This window comes from Lynx canadensis, chromosome A2 (genome assembly GCF_007474595.2).
Source record: "Lynx canadensis isolate LIC74 chromosome A2, mLynCan4.pri.v2, whole genome shotgun sequence".
NCBI lineage: Eukaryota > Metazoa > Chordata > Mammalia > Carnivora > Felidae > Lynx > Lynx canadensis.
In genome coordinates, this window is record NC_044304.2 from 54067128 (window position 1) to 54088213 (window position 21086).

At 50.4% G+C, this 21086-nt stretch overlaps 2 protein-coding genes across 2 annotated transcripts in view; one reads left to right on the forward strand and one right to left on the reverse strand.

Annotated features, from left to right (window-relative positions):
• Nucleotides 1-1116: 1116 nt before the first annotated feature.
• On the forward strand, nucleotides 1117-12949 carry LOC115501315 (histone H1.8). The gene is made up of 5 exons (XM_030296339.1): nucleotides 1117-1216; nucleotides 8857-9116; nucleotides 10856-11219; nucleotides 12322-12383; nucleotides 12701-12949. The coding sequence occupies exons 1-5, from the start codon at nucleotides 1117-1119 to the stop codon at nucleotides 12947-12949; spliced, it is 1035 nt and encodes a 344-aa protein (XP_030152199.1).
• Nucleotides 12950-15719: 2770 nt separating this feature from the next.
• Nucleotides 15720-21086, reverse strand: part of PLXND1 (plexin D1) — a 61798-nt gene continuing 56431 nt past the window's right edge. Inside the window, exons 33-36 of the mRNA XM_030307463.1 lie at nucleotides 20092-20239; nucleotides 18835-18975; nucleotides 18600-18674; nucleotides 15720-18340 (exon numbers count right to left, since the gene is read on the reverse strand). Coding sequence (XP_030163323.1) covers nucleotides 18224-18340; nucleotides 18600-18674; nucleotides 18835-18975; nucleotides 20092-20239 — 481 coding nt within the window. The 3' untranslated portion in view covers nucleotides 15720-18223. The remainder of the gene's footprint in view (nucleotides 18341-18599; nucleotides 18675-18834; nucleotides 18976-20091; nucleotides 20240-21086) is intronic.

Consider the following 21086-nt stretch of genomic DNA (forward strand, 5'->3'; position numbering starts at 1 on the left):
AGATCTAATTTAAATATCTGTCATTCTACCAGGTGTGCAATAACCAACTTATCCTTGTTTTAATTCACCTCATCATTTCAAATGGCTGCAGAGTTTTCTGCAGAAGGGAGTAGTTCAGTCAAGCCTCCAGTGATTCATGTGGAAGTTCTCTTTTTTTTTTTTTTTCTTTTCTAAATAATGTAGCGATTGTTTCTTTTCTGACTACTGCACTTCTAGGACAGAGAAGTGCAATTGCTGAGTTCAAGGGAATACCTTTCCAAAGCAGACTGCACCCCAATTTACACCCTTAGCAGAGGCACTGAGGGCCAGGCTCCCTGCATCCTTGCCTACGCTGTCTTCAATTTTAGTCAATTTGATGGGGAGCTAGTATCTCATCATTGTTTCAATTTGAATTTTCCTGAATGCCAAGGAGGTCGAGAATATTTTCTTGGGTTTATTATCAGCCTTTCCGGTGAATTGCCTATTCATATTCTTTGTCCATTTTATCAATGGTTATCCTTATTTGTGGAGACTTACTAGGCAATTTTATTTAAAAATTGCTCATTCATCCCTTAAAAATTCTTTCTTATAAAACAAAACAAAATAAAACAAAACAAAAGGAGGCCACAGGTTGATTTGGGGGTGTCAGCTCCAGGCAAACCCCACCAGTGGGCCTCCAACTTCTTGAGAAACCAAGGCCAGCAGTGGCCTGGGAACAGGAGCAGCCCTGGGGCAGGTGGGATTGGAGGCCTCAGTGGTCACCTCCCCAACCCAGGTGTGCCCAGTTCCCCATCAGCATCTCCAGGCCCCGTGGAGTCAGAGGGCGCAGGAGGGATCAAGCATCTGAACACCAATAATTTTGCCATGGGACCTGAGACGCAGAGAAGTCAACTGACTCATATGAGGTCACCCAGGAGTGGGTGGCTCATCTGGGGTGTCGGCACACAGGCAGGGTTGCAATGCCCCATCCCAGCCCTCCTGCCCCAATCAGCAGCTCAGAGCCTCCCAGCCCAATCAGGGGCTAATTGGAGTGGTGGGGCCAGGCTGTGGATATATAAGAGGAGTGGGCAGGCCTGGCAGCCTCATGCCTGGGGAGGGGGTCAACTACCTGCATCTGTGTCTGCATCTACCCGTGCAATGGCTCCTGGGAGCATTGCCTCCAGTGACACCTCCACCTCTTCAGCATCCTTGTCCTCCGCAGTGGGGTCATCTGGGCTGTCTGAGTCTGAAAAGCCAGGTAGGCAAAGGGAGGTGGGGTCCTCGTGAGCTGGTTCCCTGCATGTTCTGGACCCTCCTCTGTCATCCAGCCTCCGCTCCTGGCCCCAGCACCCATCCTGGAAGCCGTTTGAATTTTCACCTGCTCATTTGGCAGAAGAGCTGATGCCAGAGGTAGCAGGGCCAGGTACAGCCTGGGGGCTGAGGCTGGCCCAACTCCAGGAAAGCGGGCAGAGCGGGGCCTCTCCAGCTGGAGCCCATTTTCTTTTGGTGGGGAGGGTGGTTGGCCGGCCGCAGCTGCAGGGCAGCTAGTTGGAGGGACATTACATTTGATGCAGAGCCGGGCCTTGAATTCAGGGCTGCATCCCAAGTTTCAATCAACAAACAATGCCTCAGTGTTTCTCTGGATATAGATAGGTTCATTCCCTCCAGGAGCTCCCAGTCTGATGAGCTAGACTGCCTCACTGATGAGATCCCATTTGATAATCGGGCATGCGCCTTAATGTCAGGAATACGGAGGGCTCTAGGAACCCAGAGCAGTTGCCGACCCACTCTGGGAGATCAAGGAAGGCTCTCTGGAGGAGGCGACCCCTGAAAGAGGGTTAAACCTCATCCAGGACAAGAGGGTGAAGCAGGGGAAGCATTCTGAGGATGAGTAAATACTCCTTCAGAGGAAAAGTTAGAGGGTGGGCTCCAGGTGCCTTGGAGCACACGGCAGAGTTGCTCATCCTGGCTTGGAAAGTCAGGGCGGTATATAAATCATGGTGCTGTGTGGGCCTTAAAGCGAGAACTACCTGATGACCGTGGGGGACAAAGGCCAATCAGGCAGGGGGAAGAGCATGGGCAGAGGCCCAGAGGTGAGGGGGCAGGGGGAACATACAGTTATTCACAAGCCCTGCTCTGGCCAGGGGCAGAGTGGCATCACAGGAAGGGGTAGCCTCCCAGGCCTCAGCCAGGGCCTTGGACCCTTACACTGAGGGCCAGCAGGAGGTGAGGGATATGAGAAGAAGGCTGAGACCCTCGGGGTGGAATGGCGGAGAGAGAATCCCACAAGGAAGGGGTGGAGTGGTGTGGTGGGGAAGGGTAGGGAGGTCCAGGAGGTCGTCCAGGTTCTTGCTTGGGTGTCTGGGTAGGTGTGGTGGTGTCATTCCTGGGGAGAGAAAATGGAGGACAAGTTTGGGGAAAAGCTATGACTTCTGGTCCTCCCAGGATGTAGCAGGCATTGAATGATGCGTAATAAGGAATTGAATTCAGCCGCAGGGACTGGGGACAGAGGAGACTTGGGGTGGCTCCCTGGGATAGGGCCTGGTTTGGGGAAGCTGAGGAAGGGTTAGAACACTTCCCACAGGCCAGGCTGGAGGACACTGTAGCTGGGAGGGTACAGATTCCCTAGGGGCTCTATGCCCACTACACAGATGGGAAGACTGAGGCGAGGAGAAGAGAGTGAAACTCCCAAGGTCCTGCAGGTGGCTGACCAGGGACTCCACCCATTCACAAACTTTGGCCCCAAAATGAATATTCCCAGACACTGGGCTCTTCGTGGCCAGGAGACAGCAATGGTTGAATTGTATTAGGTCTCTACGTTTGCTTGACATCTAGAGTCTCTGGGTGGTTGTTTGTTTTTTTTTTTCTACTTCGATATGTGTTTGGGGGAAAATTATATATGTGTATTTAACTAACTGATTCTCTTTAAAAAGTCTTTAAGTTTTGCAAATTGATCAGAAACCAACATTTCTTTATTTTTTTAATTTAATTTATTTTTTAAATTTACATCCAAGTTAGTTAGCATATGGTGCAACAATGATTTCAGGAGTAGATTCCTTAATGCCCCTTACCCATTTAGCCCATCCCCCCTCCCACAACCCTCCAGTAACCCTCTGTTTGTTCTCCATATTTAAGAGTCTCTTATGTTTTTGTCCCCCTCCCTGTTTTTATATTATTTTTGCTTTTCTTCCCTTGTGTTCATCTGTTCTGTGTCTTAAAGTCCTATGAGTGCAGTCATATGATATTTGGCGTTCTCTAATTTTGCTTAGCATAATACCCTCTAGTTCCATCCATGTAGTTGCAGATGGCAAGATTTCATTCTTTTTGATTGCCGAGTAATACTCCATTGTATATATATACCACATCTTCTTTATCCATTCATCAGTTGATGGACATTTGGACTCTTTCTATACTTTGGCTATTGTTGATAGTGCTGCTATAAACATGGGGGTGCATGTGCCCCTTCCAAACAGCATCCCTGTATCCCTTGGATAAATGCCTAGTAGTGCAATTGCTGGGCCATAGGGTAGCTCTATTTTTAGTTTCTTGAGGAACCTCCATACTGTTTTCCAGAGTGGCTGCCCCAGTTTGCATTCCCACCAGTAGTGCAAGAGAGATACTCCTTCTCCGCATCCTCGCCAACATCTGTTGTTGCCTGAGTTGTTAATGTTAGCCATTCTGACAGGTGTGAGGTGGTATCTCATTGTGGTTTTGATTTGTATTTACCTGATGATGAGTGATGTTGAGCATTTTTTAGTATGTCAGTTGGCCATCTGGATGTCTTCTTTGGAGAAGTGTCTATTCATGTCTTTTGCCCATTTCTTCACTGGATTATTTGTTTTTTGGGTGTTGAGTTGGATAAGTTCTTTATAGATTTTGAATACTAACCCTTTATCTGATACGTTATTTGCAAATATCTTCTCCCATTCTGTCGGTTGCCTTTTAGTTTGGCTGATTGTTTCCTTCGCTGCGCTGTGCAGAAGCTTTTTCTTTTGATGAGGTCCCAATAGTTCATTTTTGCTTTTGTTTCCCTTGCCTCCAGAAACGTGTTGAGTAAGAAGTTGCTGTGGCTGAGGTCAAAGAGGTGTTTGCCTGCTTTCTCCTCGAGGATTTTGATGGCTGCCTATCTTACATTTAGGTCTTTCATCCATTTTGAGTTCATTTTTGTGTCTGGTGTAAAAAAATGATCCAGGTTCATTTTTCTGCCTGTTGCTGTCCGGTTTTCCCAGCACCATTTGCTAAAGAGACTGTCTTTATTTCATTGGATATTTTTCCTGCTTAGTTGAAGATTAGTTGGCCATACACTTGTGGACCCATTTCTGGGTTCTCGATTCTGTTCCATTGATCTGAGTGTCTGTTTTTGTGCCAGTACCATACTGTCATGATGATTACAGCTTTGTAATACAGCTTTAAGTCTGGGATTGTGATGCCTCCTGCTTTGGTTTTCTTTTTCAAGATTGTTTTGGCTATTCAGGATCTTTTCTGGTTCCATACAAACTTTAGGATTGTTTGTTCTAGTTCTGTGAAGAATGCTGGTGTTATTTTGGTAGGGATTGCATTGAATATGTAGATTGCTTTGGGTAGTATTGACATTTTAACAATATTTGTTCTTCCTATCCAGGAGCATGGATATCTTCCTGTGTGTGTGTGTGTGTGTGTGTGTGTGTGTGTGTGTGCGCCTTCTTCAATTTCTTTCCTAAGCTTTCTATAGTTTTCAGCATATAGATTTTTTATCTCTTTGGTTAGATTTATTCCTAGGTATTTTATGTGTTTTTGGTGCAATTGTAAATGGGATCGATTCTTTGATTTCTCTTTCTGTTGCTTCATGGTTGGTGTATAGGAATGCAACTGATTTCTGTGCATTGATTTTGTATCCTGAAACTTTGCTGAATTCATGGATCAGTTCTAGCAGTTTTTTGGTGGAATCTTTTGGGTTTTCCATATAGAGTATCATGTCATCTGTGAAGAGTGAAAGTTTGACCTCCTCTTGGCCAATTTGGATGCCTTTTATTCCTTTGTGTTGTCTGATCGCTGAGGCTAAGACTTCCAATACTATGTTGAATAACAGTGGCAAGAGTGGACATCCCTGTCTTGTTCCTGACCCTGGGGGGAAAGCTCCCAGTTTTTCCCCATTGAAGATGATATTAGCATTGGGTCTTTCATATATGGCTTTTATGATCTTGAGATACGATCCTTCTATCCCTACTTTCTTGATAGACCTTCTTGAGGGTTTTTATCAAGAAAGAATGCTGTATTTTGTCAAATGCTTTCTCTGCATCTATTGAGAGAATCACGTGGTTCTTGTCCTTTCTTTTATTGATGTGATGAATCACTTTGAGTGTTTTACGGATATTGAACCAGCCCTGCATCATGGGTATAAATCCCACTTGGTCGTGGTGAATAATTTTTTTAATGTATTGTTGGATCTGGTGGCTATATCTTGTTGAGGATTTTTGCATCCATGTTCATCAGGGAAATGGGTCTATAGTTCTCCTTTTTAGTGGGGTCTTTGGTTTGGAGTCAAGGTAATGCTGGCTTCATAGAATGAGTTTGGAATTTTTTGTTCCATTTCTATTTTTTTTGGAACAGTTTCAAGAGAATAGGTGTTCACTCTTCCTTAAATGTTTGGTAGAATTCCCTTGGGAAGCCATCTGGCCCTGGAGTCTTGTTTTTTGGGAGATTTTGTATTACTAATTCAATTTCTTTACTGGTTATGGGTCTGTTCAAATTTTCTATTTCTTCCTGTTTCAGTTTTGGTACTTATATGTTTCTGGGAATTTGTCCATTTCTTCCAGATTACCCATTTTATGGGCATATAATTGCTCATAATATTCTCTTATTGTTTGTATTTCTGCTGTGTTGGTTGTGATGTCTCTTTCATCCTTAATTTTATTTATTTGGGTCCTTTCCTTTTTCTTGTTGATAAAACTAGCTAGTGGTTTATCAATTTTGTTAATTCTTTCAAAGAACGAGCTTCTGGTTTCATTGATCTGTTCTATTGGTTGTTGTTGGGTTTTTTGTTTTTTTTGTTTTTTTTGGTCTTGATAGCATTGATTTCTGCTCTAATCTTTATTATTTCCCATCTGCTGTTGGTTTTGGGTTTTATGTGGTGTTCTTTTTCCAGCTCTTTAAGGTGTAAGGTTAGGTTGTGTATCTGGGACCTTTTTTCCTTCTTTAGGAAGGCCTGGACTGTTATATACTTCCCTCTTATGACTGCCTTTGCTGCATCCCAGGGGTTTTGGTCTGTAGTGTTATCATTCAGAAACCAACATTTCTAATCACATTTAAATCAGGTTTCATATTAAGCCACTTTTATGCACCTTATAGTGACTGACAGCTTCTTACCCCCTTGATCCTATTTTCTTTGGCAACTTAAAATATCACAGCTAATTGAGATATCTCCATAATTCATGTACCATACAATTCACCCATTTAAAGGGTACAGTGGCTGTTAGTATATTCACTGCTGTGGGTTTCTCTCCACAGGCAATTTTAGAATTTTTTCGTGCCCTCAAAAAAAAAAACCTGTGCCCAATACAGTTCTGCCCTTACCCACCCACCATCCCCAGTCCCTGGCAACCACTAATCTACTCTCTAGGATTGTCTCATTCAGGACATTTCCTGTAAATGAAATCCTACAGTATGCGACTTTTTGTGACTGGATTCTTGTACCAGCATGTTTCCGAGGAAGTACTTCATTCCTTCTTTTGGCTGGATGATATTCCACTTCATGGTTAAAACCATGCTCTGTTTATTCAATTCATTAGTTGATGGACATTTGGGTTGTTACTTTGTGGCTATTGTAAATAACGTTATGAACGTTCATGTACAAATTTTCATTTGAACATATGTTTTCATTTATCTGGAGTATACATACCTAGAAGTGCAATTCTCCTATAGCTTTCATTTATGAAAACTTTCAAATGCATGCAGAAGTAGACAGAGTGGTATAGTGGCTCCCATCTACCACCCACACCACTCCCTTCCCTATGTGCCCATCATCCAGCTTCGACACTCATGGCTACTCTTATTTCACCTACTGTGTTATTTCAAAGCAAATGCCAGACTTATCATTTCATCTATAAATAGTCCAGCATTTATCTTTAACTTTTTAAAACAATTTTTAATTGTGGGATGCCTGGGTGTCTCAGTTGGTTGAGCGACCAACTTTGGCTCAGGTCATGATCTCACGGTTTGTGAGTTTCAGCCCCTCATCAGGCTCTGTGCTGACAGCTCAGAGCCTGGAGTCTGCTTCTGATTCTGTGTCTCCCTCTCTCTCTGCCCCTCCCCCACTCATGCTCTGTCTCTCTGTCTCAGAAATAAACATAAAAAAAATTAAAACAAAAACAATTTTTAATTGATATACAATATTTTATTAGTTTAACCTAGTTATTTTTTTTTTCAACGTTTATTTATTTTTGGGACAGAGAGAGACAGAGCATGAACGGGGGAGGGGCAGAGAGAGAAGGAGACACAGAATCGGAAACAGGCTCCAGGCTCTGAGCCATCAGCCCAGAGCCCGACGCGGGGCTCGAACTCACGGACCGCAAGATCGTGACCTGGCTGAAGTCGGACGCTTAACCGACTGCGCCACCCAGGCGCCCCTAACCTAGTTATTTATATGCATTATGAAGTGCTTACCATGACAAGTGTAATTATCCTCTGTTACTGCACAAAGTTATCACAGTATTATTGACCATATTTTCTATGCTGTACATTACACCCCCATGATTTATTTATTTCATTACTGGCCGTTTATACCTCTTAATCCCTTCACCTATTTCATCCATTTCCCTGCTCCCCTCTGGCAACCACCAGTTTGTTCTCTGTATTTGAGTCTGTTTCCGTTTTGTTTTGTTTAATTTTTTTATTTTCCACATGAAGGTGAATTCATACAGTCTTTGTCGTGCTCTGACTTATTTTACTTAAACATAATACCTTCTAGGTCTATCCATGTTGTTGCAAATGACAAGATTAGGGCTGAGTAATAGCCCACTGTATCTATATACCATATTTTCTTTAATCCATTCATCTCTTCATGGACATAGGTTGCTTCCATATCTTGACTACTGCAAATAATGCTACAATGAACATAGGGATGCATGTATCTTTCTGAACTAGTGTTTTTGTTTCCTTCAGCTAAATACCCAGAAGTGGAATAACGTTTGAGGAACCTCCATACTGCTTTCCATAGAGGCTGTACAAGTTTGCATTCCCCCCTCACAGTGCATGATGGTTTCTTTTTCTCCACATCTTTGCCAATACTTAGCTTTAATTTTAGCCATTCTGACAGGTGTGAGGTACTATCTCATTGTGGTTTTGATTTGTACTTCCCTGATGATCAGTGATGTTGAGCATCTTTTCATGTTGGCCATTTGTATGTCATTGGAGAAAATGTCTATTCAAGTCCTCTGCCCTTTTTTAATCAGATTGGGGTTTTTTTTTTGTTACTGGGTTGTAGGAGTTCTTTATATATTTTGGATATTAACCCTTTGTCAGGTATATCATTTGCAAATATCTTCTCCCTTCCAGTAGGCTGCCTTCTCATTCTGTGATGGTTTCCTCAGCTGTGCAAAGCTTTGGTTTTCTAAAAGGATTTTGTTTTCTAAAAGGACTATTTAATTCTTTCAGTGAATCTTTATGGAGCTCCTGGTGTGTGCCCAGCCCTATGTCAGTCACTGGGAGACAGTGTCCAGACGAGCAGCACTCCCTGCCCTCAAGGCTCACTGGCCGGTGGGCAGTAGTGCTGACTAAGGCTGCCTTTGATCCCCCAGGTCCCTTGCCCACCCACTGCGGGGCCTGGCTGGTGCCTGGCGGGTGCTCTGCCAGGCATGTGTGTTACTGATTGGGACTGAGGGTGGCCTGGGCTCTGGGTGACGCCCTGCCTTCCATCCATAGGCCCGAGCCATAGTGGCATCCGAGGGCCACGCCGTCACCCTCCCGTGCTGCGCATGGTTCTGGAGGCGCTGCAGGCCGGAGAGCAGCGCCGGGGCACCTCGGTGGCGGCCATCAAGGTTTACATCCTGCAGAAGTACCCAACGGTGGATGTCCTCCGGCTCAAGTACCTGCTGAAGCAGGCCCTGGCCACCGGCATGCACCGTGGCCTCCTGGTCAGGCCCACCAACTCCAAGGCCAGGGGGGCCACTGGCAGCTTCAAAGTGAGCCTGCTTGGGCTGGGGAACGGGGTTGAGGGAGGTCACAGTGTGGGGGAGCTGGGCCCCAGGGTCTGAGCTTCAGTCCCAGCTCCTCCTCCCTGGCCTCTGTGTGCTGTTCCCCTGCCAAGAGGCCTTTCTCCTCCTGTCTTCTCTCTGTGTTTTTCCTGTGTCTTCTCAGAGGTACCTTCTCCTCCAGGAAGGCTAGGGCCCTGCCCCATCTAAGACCCCCACAGGGCCTCAGTCCCTGCTGTGTCCACCTTCATTCCCCGTCAGGTGTGTTCAGTGACCAGGGACCGTCTCAGCCGTGTTCATTTCTGGGTCCTTGGAAGAGCCCCTTCCTGGAATTCTTCACCACGGACGAGGCACACCCAACCATGGGCTCTAGAAGGTCACTGTTGGGTGTGTTCCCCATGCTCACTGGCTCCAAACCCCAGGTCTCCAAACCAGGGCTGGCACCTCCCTAGGCCATCATATCCTCCTCTTTCAAAGGGGAGGGTCCCAGAGGGGGGCCATCCAGGCACACCCAGAGCTGAGGGCAGATTTGGCATAAAATCAAGCCCCAGCATGGTGCCACCAGGAAAATCTCAGGGACCCAGATATGGGGTCTGTCTTATCATTGCTGGGCCCCAGCACGTGGCAGTTGCTCTAACAGTAACTGTAGAACACTGTGGAATTTTCTCAGCATACCATGTTCCAGTCCCTGTAGGTGGCTGAGGACAGGAAGTCCCTCGTAGAACTCCTGTGTGGAGGTCAGAGCTTGGATACAAGCCATGCTAAGGCCAGGTGCATAGGGTATGGGGAAGGGGAGCAATACAGGGGCACTGGGGTTGCATGTGGCTGGGTTAGGCTGCAGGGCCTGGGAGCTAGTCAGGGAAGTGGGCTGAGGGAGGGGAGGAGGCAGGGAAGGAAGCCTGGTATGTCATGTAGTTAGAAATGTGTGTATGCTGAGAGGGGATTTGTTTCTGGTCTTCACGGTAATGGGGAGCCATAAGATTTGAGGGGCAAAGGGAGGAATGTCCTTAGAGGCAGGCTCTAGAAGGACAGAGACCACCTGTTTGCCAAGAGCCTCCCCAACTGCCTACTGGTCACTCACTCCCTGAAGGCCCCATTGTAAAGATGGGAAGACTGAGGCCAGTGGGAAAAGAGAAGACTTCCTGAGTTGCACAGGAAGTTAGGAACTCTGAGCTATCAGACTTGGAAGGTCCACCCAAGGGGGAGAAAGGAAGCGGCAGGGAGGCATGGAGGTGTGAGGCATGAGGTGGGGGACGGGAAGGAGAGTCAGAGCCACAGAGATGGGAAAATGTGTGGGTTGGGATGTCATGGATGGGAGATTCATGAATTAGCATCTCAGAGGACTAGAGTCCGGGCTCCTGGTCGGTGCTGTGCGATTTACTCCCAGGAGCCTGGCTTTGAGACTTCAGGTGCAGGGTAGGGGAGCCCGCCTGCACCCTCCTGACACCCACCTGGACAGGAGGGAAGAGAGCCTAAGGTGGGTCTAGGAGACTCAGGTCCCCCAGCTCCTAAATGGCCACACCCCTCCCTGGAAGAGCAGTGCAGGGATAGAATGTGTCTTCGGCCTCAGGCATTTTGGCCGTGGTCCTGCTCTCCATGCCCCTGACCACCTTCTCTGCCCCCTCCCTCTTTTGGAACAAGGCGTTCTCTCTGAGCCTCATGTGGGATGTAGGGGTATGAGACCCTGAGACCTTCTGCTCTCCATTCTACCCCACTCTCTCCTCTACCAGTTAGTTCCCAAGCACAAAAGGAAAGCCCAATCTAGGAAGACATCCGCCATGACAGCCCCCAGGAAACCTGGTGAGGCCAAGGAGAAGGGTCCCAAAAAACCAAGGGAGGCAAAGAAGGACCCTCCCAACCCAGGCGAGGTGAAAAGGGGACCCAAGAAGCCAAGAGAGGCGAGGACAGGTCCTACCAAACTGGATGCAGCCAAGGAGAAGGCTCCCAAGAAGGGCAGCCAGACCAAAGACCAAGAGGCAAGACTGAGTGAGGCCAAGAAGGCCTCCCAACAGCCAGACAAGGCCACGCAGAACCTTCCCAGTGCCACTGGCCCAAGAGGAAAGTCAAAGGTCAAAGGCAGAAGGAGCAACCAAGGTAGGTGTGTGAGTGGGGTGAGAGGAGGGCCTGGGCACAGGGATTTGTGACAGCCATTGGATGTGAGGTAGGATGGAGGGAGAGGCCTGCTCTGGGGAGGGGATTCCTTATCTAGTAAATGTGCCTGAGTGCTTGTCTTGATCTGGAGAGTTGGAGAACCCATGGTAGCTGTGGAGGGTAGGCTTAGGGAAGGGAGAACCCAGAGAGAGGAGGAGCCTGACTCCTCTGAGAGGAATCAGGGGAAGCTTCCTGGAGGAGGTGTCCCAGGGAGGACAACAGTCTGCGCAAAGGCCCAGAGGCATGAAGAGGGTAGAGCTTTTGAAGAAGTGCATATAGTTCGATGTGCAGCGTGAGAAGCAGAAGGGAAAGACTGTGAAGGGCAGCTGGGAGTCCGGACTGTATCTGGAGGACAAGCAATAGCCATGGAAGGACTTTGGGGAACAGCTAGGGTACAGGGTATTGTTTTATTTATGTATATATGTATGTATGTGTGTATTTAAAAAAATTTTTTTAACGTTTATTTATTGTTGAGAGAGAAAGACAGAGTGTAAGTGGGGGAGGGGCAGACAGCGAGGGAGACACAGAATCCAAAGCAGGCTCCAGGCTCTGAGCTGTCAGCACAGAGCCCAATGTGGGGCTCGAACTCATGAACTGTGAGATCATGACCTGAGCAGAAATTGGACACTCAACTGACTGAGCCACCCAGGCACTCCCAGGGTATTTTGAAAAATGTTTCACAGCTGCCATGTGGAAGACAGACTAAAGACTAGAGGCTAATAAAGACCTCTCAGGGGTCTTTATTGTGAGTGAGTGCAGAGTAGGGGGTGTCTGCTTGGTGCCTTGCTGAGGGTGAGGGATGGTCTTCCACAGTCCAGTCAATCCCGCCGCACCCTCCCCCCACCCACCCCGCCAACCCGTGAGAGATGTTGTTATCCCTAGTTTGCAGACTAGAGCACCCAGGCTCAGAGTGGTCAAACAATTTGCCCCAGGTCACAGAGCCTGTGAGTGACAAGGTGAGGACAGGGGTCTCTGAACCTTCTGCCCACCAGCAGCTCCTCCTGAAAGGGGTCCTTCCCACATTCCCTCCCTCACTCTCTGACAGATGGTGAGGCCCACAGGAAAACAAAAGCTGGGAGTCAGAATTCAAAATCAACGGTCCCCAAGGTAAGGTGCCTGCATGACTCCCCTGGTCTGGGTCTCCGCGCTGAGCAGGCCAGAGCACGGGTGTCCCACTGGAAGGGACCGTGGGGCAGGGGGTAATTTGCTTTTGTACAAAGCCCAGTTCACTGACTTTTGTCCGGCCCTCTAGTGCTCTGAGGATCATTCTCCCCACTTCACAAGTAAGAGACAGGCTTAGAGAGGCGGGGTCCCTTGTCTAAAGCCGCCCGGAGCTGGGATTTCAGCCCTATTCTCGTGGGTTCTGAGCTATGTGTGAACTCTGCCCGGCTCTGTCATCTTGCCCCTGGTTTGCTTTCTTATAGGACAAGAATAGTGCTGCTTCTCCAGCCAAAAAGAAAGAAAACAAGGTCCTTAAAGAAGTTGTTGCCTGTGGGGCCAAGGTGGGGCCCAAAGCCAAGGCCACTGCTCCTCCTAGGGCCAGTGGGTCTAAGACAGTGTCTGCACCCCTGGCCAGGAAGACGGGGGCCCCCAAGGGCCCGAGAAAGCCCGGCATGCCCACCAAGGCCTCGTCGTCCAAACTGGCCAGTAAGAAAACAGAAGCTGAAAGCTAGAGCTGGGGTGGAGAGAGACTGAGATTCTGCTCGAGTTTTTATTTCCCAAAAAACCATTACTCTATTTATTTCATTGTACCCTATTTATCAATAAAGGTGTTTTTCCCCTCACAAATTGGTGTGAGGAGAGGCTGAAGTCCAAGGATTTGGCCATCTGGGGCTTGGGCCCAGGTAGGAACTCCTGCCCTGCAGGGAGACAGGTTGTACAATGTAAAGGGTTCAAGGCCTGTGGAGGCACAGAAAGGGTGTTAAACCCAGCCTGATATCTGGGACTGCTTCCTGGAGGAGGCAGCTTTTGGTCTTAAAGGATGAGCAGGAGACAGCTGAGGGGAAGGATGCTGCAGGCAGAGGACCCAGCATGTGAGGTGGGGCTGGACATTGTGGTAGAAGGAAGGGGTTTGTGGCTCTGAGAGGAGCATGAGGTGGGGGTAAGGGTGAGGGTTGGGGGAGACGAGGGAAGGTAGACTTTCTCCTGGGTGCAGTGGAGTACCAGGGAGGGTTATAGGCAAAGGGGGGAGACTAAAGTGGTATGTGTTTAGAAAGAGCCCTCTGGCTGCAGAGAGGTGGGTTTGAGTTGCTGAGAGCAGCCAGAGACGATTCAATGCCTAGTAGTGCCCTGTTCTAATCAGCAGAAGGAGGGGAGAAGCAAAGGCCCAGCGGTGGGAGCATGCTTGACAGGCTCAAAGAGCTGGAGGAAGGTCCATGTGGCTCAAGTCCAATGAGGGGGCAGTAATGGGAGATGAGGTCCAGGGTGCTGTGACATTTGTGAGACTCTTCCCATGGAGAGGTGGAGTCTACATCCCTCCCCTTTAAATCTGGGCTCTGTGATTGCTTGAACAGTAGAATATAGTGGAAAGGACATTATGATGCTTTCTGGGCCCAGATCTTAAGAGACTGGCAGCTCCTACTCCCTGTGTGTAGTGTTGGTTTTGGTTTTGGTTTTGGTAGTTGCTCTTAGAACTCCACCACAATGCTGTGGGAAAGCCCAAGAAGCCGGTGGAAAGGAACAGAGGTATCCCAGTTTTCAGCCCCAGCTGCAATCCCTGACCAGTTTGCCAGTCGTAGGAGTGTGCCCCCTTGGATCCAGAACTTCTGGCTGTAGTCAGCTGCCTCGGTTGACACCATGGCCGAACCCTGTCCCAATTGCAGATGCACAGGCAACGGACAGTAGTGTCCCCTTATCTGCCCTTTCGCTTTGTGTGGCTTCATTTACCTGTGGTCATCCATGCTCCGGAGACAGGTGATCTTTCTGACCTATTAGCTGAAGGTCGATAGTAATCTCATGCCATGTCAGGGTGCCTACGTCATTCGCTGACTTCATCTCACCACATGGGCCTTTTATCATCTCCCATCATCACAAGAAGTTATTTTGAGAGACAACATTCACATAATTCTTATCATAGTATAGTATTATAATGGCTCTGTTATTACTTGTTGATCTCTTACTGTGCCTACTTTATAAATTACACTTTATCAAGGGAATGTACGTCTAGAAAGGTACACAGTATATATAGGGTTCATACTGTGCAGTTTCAGGCATCCACTGGAGGTCTTGGAATGCATCCCCCACAGAGAAGGGGGAACCACTGTAAATAAATGCTGTTGTTTTAAGCCCCTGAGCATTGGGGTGGTTTGTTATGTGGCAGTAGATAACCATGACAAGGACTGCAGGGTAGACCAGGGCTAGACCAGGAAGGGCCTTGTAAACCAGGGTAAGAACTTTGGGTTTCGTTGGTTTTCGTTGTAATTGTGAGGAGGAGCCATTAGAGGGTCCTGAGCAGCAGAGTGACAGCAGGGGACACGGGCAGCAGTGGGAGGCCAGCTCCTGCAGCAGGGGTCCAGGTGAGGGGAGGGCTTAGAAGTAGTGGATTCTGGGTAAAAGTTTAAGACAGGTGCATGGAATTTGCTGAAGGGTTGGATGTAAGAAAGGGGTCACTGATGAGTCTACAGTTTGGGGTCCACACAGCCTGGTAACTCGACAGTGACAATTTCCTGGGGTGAGGACTTGGTTCGGGCCGGAGGCTGCAGAGAGGTGGTCAAAGTGGTGACCACTGAGCACAGGCAGGGCAGAAAAAGAATGGGTGAGTTAGAAGGGAGAGGGAGGTAAACTGGACAGGAATTAGGAAAGAGGGCAGATGGGAGTCAAAGGGAAACTGAGGCAGGCCAGCATGGGGCATGAGGCAGTTCCCTTCCTGTCCCTGCTCTTTCAAAACCCTACCCTCCTTCCTCGAATCCCACATGAGGCTTTTTCTAGCTGTGCTGACAGCCTCCCTGGGGTATCTGTAGTGTGGCTGCCAGCAGGGCCCCGAGGGCACTTTGAGCAGATGGCAGGGGCTGGGCCAGCACTTTCCTTGGAGAGGGTCTGGTTGTGCCTCTGCTCCTTTCATGGTTTGGCAGGGGGTTGTGGGAGGCACCCGGCCAGGCTCTGGGGCGGCATTCCGGGGCCTCACAACTCCACGAGCTAGGAGCGGGTTAGCATTCCTGGCCTGGCAGAGGCCGGGCAGCATCCAGTACCCGTGAGACACGGACGAGTCTCCTCCCCGCTTGAGGACACTGCGCTGAAGGTCTCCACCTCCCATGACCCTCGGACAGCGAAGACACTCCTGAGGCTGCAAGGCAAGTCTTCAGGGCCCCAGATAAGAACTGTGGACAATTCACAGAAGTTGCCCACCTTCTGTGTTGAGAAATGACCCCAGAAACCAGAGCTTTCCTCCATGTGCAAATGTGTTGTGAAACTTCAAGAAGGAATTGCATGTTAATCAGGCATGAAAACAGGCTGCAGAATATTTAATGACACGGAAAGATGTTACTGACATATTGTTGCATGGGGGAAAGGCAGGTTACAAAATGGTGTGTACACCCTGGTCCCGAATTTTATTCAGCCCCCGACCCAGGCAGGCACACAATCTGGACCGACATTCTCTGAGACATTGACCTTGGGTGGGTTCGCATAGCTTTATTTTCTAAGTGCTTTTTGTACTTCGTGACATTTCTGCAGGAAACCTGTGTTCACAAATCACACCAAAAAAAAAAAAAAACAGATCCCTATCAAATGTGTCAATAACTTAAATTAGAAAATCTGCTTAATAAAAAGGAATCAGTGCTCAGAATAGAAAATTTGAAAAGATAAAGAATCTGTCCCCACCCCGAAGCCAGTACAGGAAAAGGCTATTTTTAAAGCTAAAAATTGTTTATTTTTCTTTTCTCACTTCTCTGTTCTCATTAATTCTAGAACTGGTATTTGTGGGATTTTGTTTCAATTGTATGAATTTTTCTGTCCTAGTTCTTATTCTTGATAAATGTATGCTTAGTTTTTTTCCCCATTATGACGGAAAAATAATTAACTTGAGTAGCTTCTAATTGGGAGCCAGTTTGCTAATGACCTTTTCCCGGGGGATGGCGTTGAACCCCCCCCCCCCCCCCCATCCAGCTTCGGCCCCGAGCCAGCAGGGTGGGCCGGGGGTTCTGTGGCAGTGCTGACCCTGAGGAAGGTTAACTGCTGTGAGGAACAGATTGCCCCACTGGAAACAGTCCAGGGTTACACTGGCCTTGGGGAAACTGCGTATTTCCTCACGTGAAAAAATGGGGTTTTCAAGATTGATGAGATATGCAAGGGGCATGTGTAAACATCAGCTGTCTTCCTAGGACAGTCACCTTGACCTCCCCACCCATTTGGGGTCCACTGTGGAGACCGCCTGGAGGAAGCACAAATGAGAAGAATAGGGAGGCCGTGCAACCTGGTTTGTGTCCCCACTTTGCTGCTCCCTGGCTATACAACCTGCGGGGGTGGGGGGCGGAATTCCTCCACTGCATTGAGAGTCAGTTTCTACATCTGTAAAATGGGCATAATATTCTGTTCCTCACAGGCCTGTTCTAAAGGTAAGTAGGAGCAGGACCCCCATGGCAGCTATGACATCTTCCTGGAGGTCCCATGGATGCCCTCCAAGCTCAGGAAGGTCGGCTATGGGTCAGGCCCAGAGCAAGCAGACATTGTCCCACTGAATCCTGCCATTGCCTTCCTAGAACTAAGGTATCTGCCCAAGCTTGTGAACGAGGATGGCAGAGGCAGGGCTCTAAACCTGGCTGCCCTCTCCTTTCTACTACAAGCTCACCTTTCCCTCCTTGGCCATCTCAGGATAAAGGCTGGAGCCCACGCAGGTTTTCCCATCAGGCTTTTATTATAAAGAAGGTTCCAGAGCTTCCCAGCCACCCCCTCCAGCCCAGCCCCCACGGGCTCGGAGCCAGTCCCAGTGCTGGCTGGGTCTGCTGCAGGGGGAGCCGGGTCAGCCACGGAGGGTTGCTTCTGACAGGAACAGAATGGGTGATTTTTTTTCAGGCCTTTGGGGGGGGGGGGGTCTCTGCCAGGTCTGCCTGTCCTCTGGAACAGTCATTTCCAGTGTTATGTTGGGAGCCCCTAGGGACCCCTCCCCGGGTCCTCTGCACAAGCGGCAGCTATTCACAGTTGGCGCGTGAGAAGTTTTTTAATATATAAAAGCTTTAAAAAAAAAAAAAAAAGTGGTGCTATCTTTAGAAACACTTCCAGCAAGATCAAGTAGCCCAGCTACAGCCTTGGTGCAACTTAGCCCCCTCCCCTCCCTTCAGCACCTGTCCCCTCGTCCTCTGCCCGCCCCAGCTTGTGGGAAAGCCCACGGAGCCTGCCCACGGGCCGTGGGCACTGCCCACTCCACCAGCAGCCGCTCAAGCAACCACAATCTGACACCGCTTGAAACCGTGTGCCACCAGAGTCCTCTCTGGGTGACAGCAGACGGAGACAACATTGTGGCGGCCGACGCAGAAACCGATCCAGGGCTGGTGCAAGGAGGCCTCCCCTCTGCCACATTGGATGAGGTAGTGTTTCCGGCTGCGGCCTCTGGGCCGGGGGACTCTGCTTGAGGGCGCTGGGCCATGTAGGGCAGGGCTTCAGCAGCAGTGGTAGTGGTGGCAGAGCTGGGGGTGGGGAGGCTCTGGCCAGGCTGTGCTGGCGGGGGGCAGGGGCTGGGGGTGGGTGGGCGGCAGGAGCCTTACCAGGCACTGGCTGCAGCTTTCAAGTCCCCAGTCCAGAGATCAGGTCTGGGGGCAGGTGGGAGGGGCCAGAGAGAGGTGCCCAAGGGGCCAGGGCTGGGGGGTTCCTCTGCCAGGCTCAGAGGGGCCCTTCCATTCCCCCCTCCCCAGAAGCTGACTCTGCTCAGTCATTTCCCAGCCGCAGTCAGAGGCACGGGGATCAAAGTGAAGTCGAGGGCAGCGTGTCCCTCCCCAGCACCGTCTCCCACAGGCTCAGGCCTCACTGTAGCACTCATAGATGTTGTCCTCCATCAGAGCCACCACCTGCTCAAACTTGTGCTGCAGCTGGGTCCTCCGGGCAGTGGGGTTCGCCTCCAAGGCAGTCATGATCTGACAGGGAAGCAGGGGGCAGCTGGGTCACAGCCCGAGGCCCTGGGCCCCAGAGGCTCCCACCACAGTGGGGGAACAATCTACTCGCTGCCTGATTTCTACTGCTGGCAACCAACACCTAAAGCGCAAATGTCCTGGGATGTGAATACTTGAGCAGGAAACTTTCCTGGGGTTTTCCTGAGCAGAGTGCAGGTGGGCAGGGCAGAAAGCCGGGGGGGGGGGGGGGCCCCCCCGACCCCAGGCCCGCAGGGGTACTCACCTGTGTGCGATACCTCTTGGCATATTTGTAGATCTCAGCCATGGCCACGTTGGTGTTGAACTCGTTCTGGTATTTCTGTAAGGAAGCAGGTGGGAGTGGGGAGGGGTGGTTAACCCACCCTTCAAAACAGGCCCTGGCCCAGCCCCAACGCTTCCACACAAGCCCCCAGCTTCCCGCAGCCCCTCCTTGGGGGTCAGGTCCCGAGCCCACAGGGCCCCTCTGGAGCCCGCCGCACCCGCGACTCCTCGGCCAGGTGCGCGTTCATCTCCTGCTCGCTGAGCGGCGTCATGTCATGGATCTGCTTGTAATAGCGCTGCACGATCTTCCGGTACTCAGGAATCTCCTTGGCATAGAGGAGCTTGTTGGTCGGAGAATCCTGGGCAGAGAGGAGTGGGGCGGCAGCCAGATAAGGCGGCGGGCGGAGACCAGATCTGTCTGTTTCTGGACAAGCCCTCGTCCGTCGGCCACACAAAGGGCCCCATCACTTTGGACCAGGGGCTCTTTGCCCCCTCCCAGTGCTGCCCTTTGGCATGGAACCCCTGCCCTATTTTCTATGGGACTGAAGGGGGAACCACTCCCTTTAGGGGGAAAAGTGCACAGGCTCTGCGCCAACTCTTTGTCGCACGCTGGCTGTTTCGTTTGTATCCTCGCTTAGGGTTATGGGTCTTGGTGGCTAAGATTGTTGGAAGCCCGATTGCTGGCTCAGTGGAATATTTCCCACTGCATGTTTCCAACGCCTGAAAGCAAAACGCGCCAAGTACGCTCCCAGTTCTTTGTCACGGGCATCCTGCCTACGGAGACCGTATGTGAGAAGTGATGGCATTCTCTCTCTCTCATGGCCTCTGAAAGTCATGGGCTGAAGGTAGGGCCGTGCACCCGCCATCCTGTAGTGCCTGGTCTAATTATACCATCTCGTTAATGTTCACAGCAGCCAGCATTGTCCCCCGCCTCCCTGCCCCTGGCCAGGTAGTTCCCTCTGCCTAGAATGCAGTTCTCCCTCCTCTCCACTCTCTAAAACCAGCCGGATCCTCCCCCTGCAGAGCTCTTGGGGATATCCCTCCCATGTGCATCTCAGAGGTCTTGGTCACCTGTTCCCCTCTGCCCACTCTTTCACTCAGTGCCCACTCAGAGGCTCTTGACCATCAGGACTGCTACTTGGAGCCTGGCTGATTCCTTCATGATACTGTACCTGACCAAGCAGGTTTCCCACATTGATACTGGCTTCCCCGGGCCTGGCCCTATGGCCTAAATGTTGGAAGGTGGTGCTGGGCACACCTGAGGCAGGTGCAGGGTTTCTGACCACAGGGGCCAGTTTCTGGGCACCTGCCTCTGTTGGAACATCCCTGCTCATCCCATGTCCCCACCACCCCCCCTTCGCCCCAGCCATGAGCTCCTTGGGTTCCTCTCCCAGGAAGATCTGAGGCCCATGCACCCCACCTGGGCACCCTCCTCCCACTCTGACAGTGGGCTGCCCGCCCCAGGAGCAGCAGACCTTGCCCAGCTGGAGGTCGGAGATGGAGCAGGCATCAATGAAAGCCTGAGCGATGACAGAGAGGCAGGCGTCGATGTGGTCTGTCTTGTCAATGTCGAAGACAAACTGGGGGTTCTTCAGAATGTTTACCCAGAACCGGAGAGGAAGGCTATGGGATGGGAGTGATGGAGATGGGGTGAGGGGTGGGGCAGCAAAGGAAGTGGTCGTTGAGGGGTTCGAAGGAGGGAGGCAGCCAGGCCCAGAGGACAGGCTGGCTTTACCCCCTGCCCCCCCAAGGCCAGAGGGGCTTAGACCCAAGCCGGAACCTCCGTTTGTTCATCCATAGTGTTGATGATCATCTCTGCCAGCTGTAGCAGCTGAGGGGCCAAGAGCCGGGTTTCTGGCATGCAGCGGGCAGGACACTGGGGCAGGGGCTGCAGGCCCAGGCTACCTTCATACCCGCTCCCAACCCCCCACAGAACCTTCTGCTCTCACAAGGGAGCCTCAAGCCAAGTCCTGGTTCTCATTAGAAGAACCCCCCCCCCCCAACCCTGCCCTGCCTGGCAGCACATGGCTCCTCCTCCCAGCCCTTGCACGGCAGGAGGAAGTCCACCATTAGCTGGGGCCACTGAGCAGCCAGAAAGAGCTGAGGGAGGGCAGGGCCTGGATCTTTGGCCTTGGTCTCAGGAGGCCAGAGAGGGTTGGTAGTGCCCCCACCCCAGGGCCACCCACTGACTCAGCAGCTTGGAGTGGAGGACCCTCCCCCAGAGGTCTGAGAAGCCCCTGCAGCTGCACAGAAACTTCTAGGCATCATTTTTACTGAGGTTCAGGCTGAAGTTTTCAACAAGTTGTGGGGTTCTGTGACCTGGAAAGCCTTAAAGGAAGGCTATGAACCGGGTATAGGAGTCAGATCTCGTGGGTTTGAGCCCGGTTCTGCCACTGCAAGGGCTGTGTGATCTTGGGTGGGCACTGCTCTGTGAGCCTTGTGCTTCTCATCTGTCAAATGGAGCTGAGGG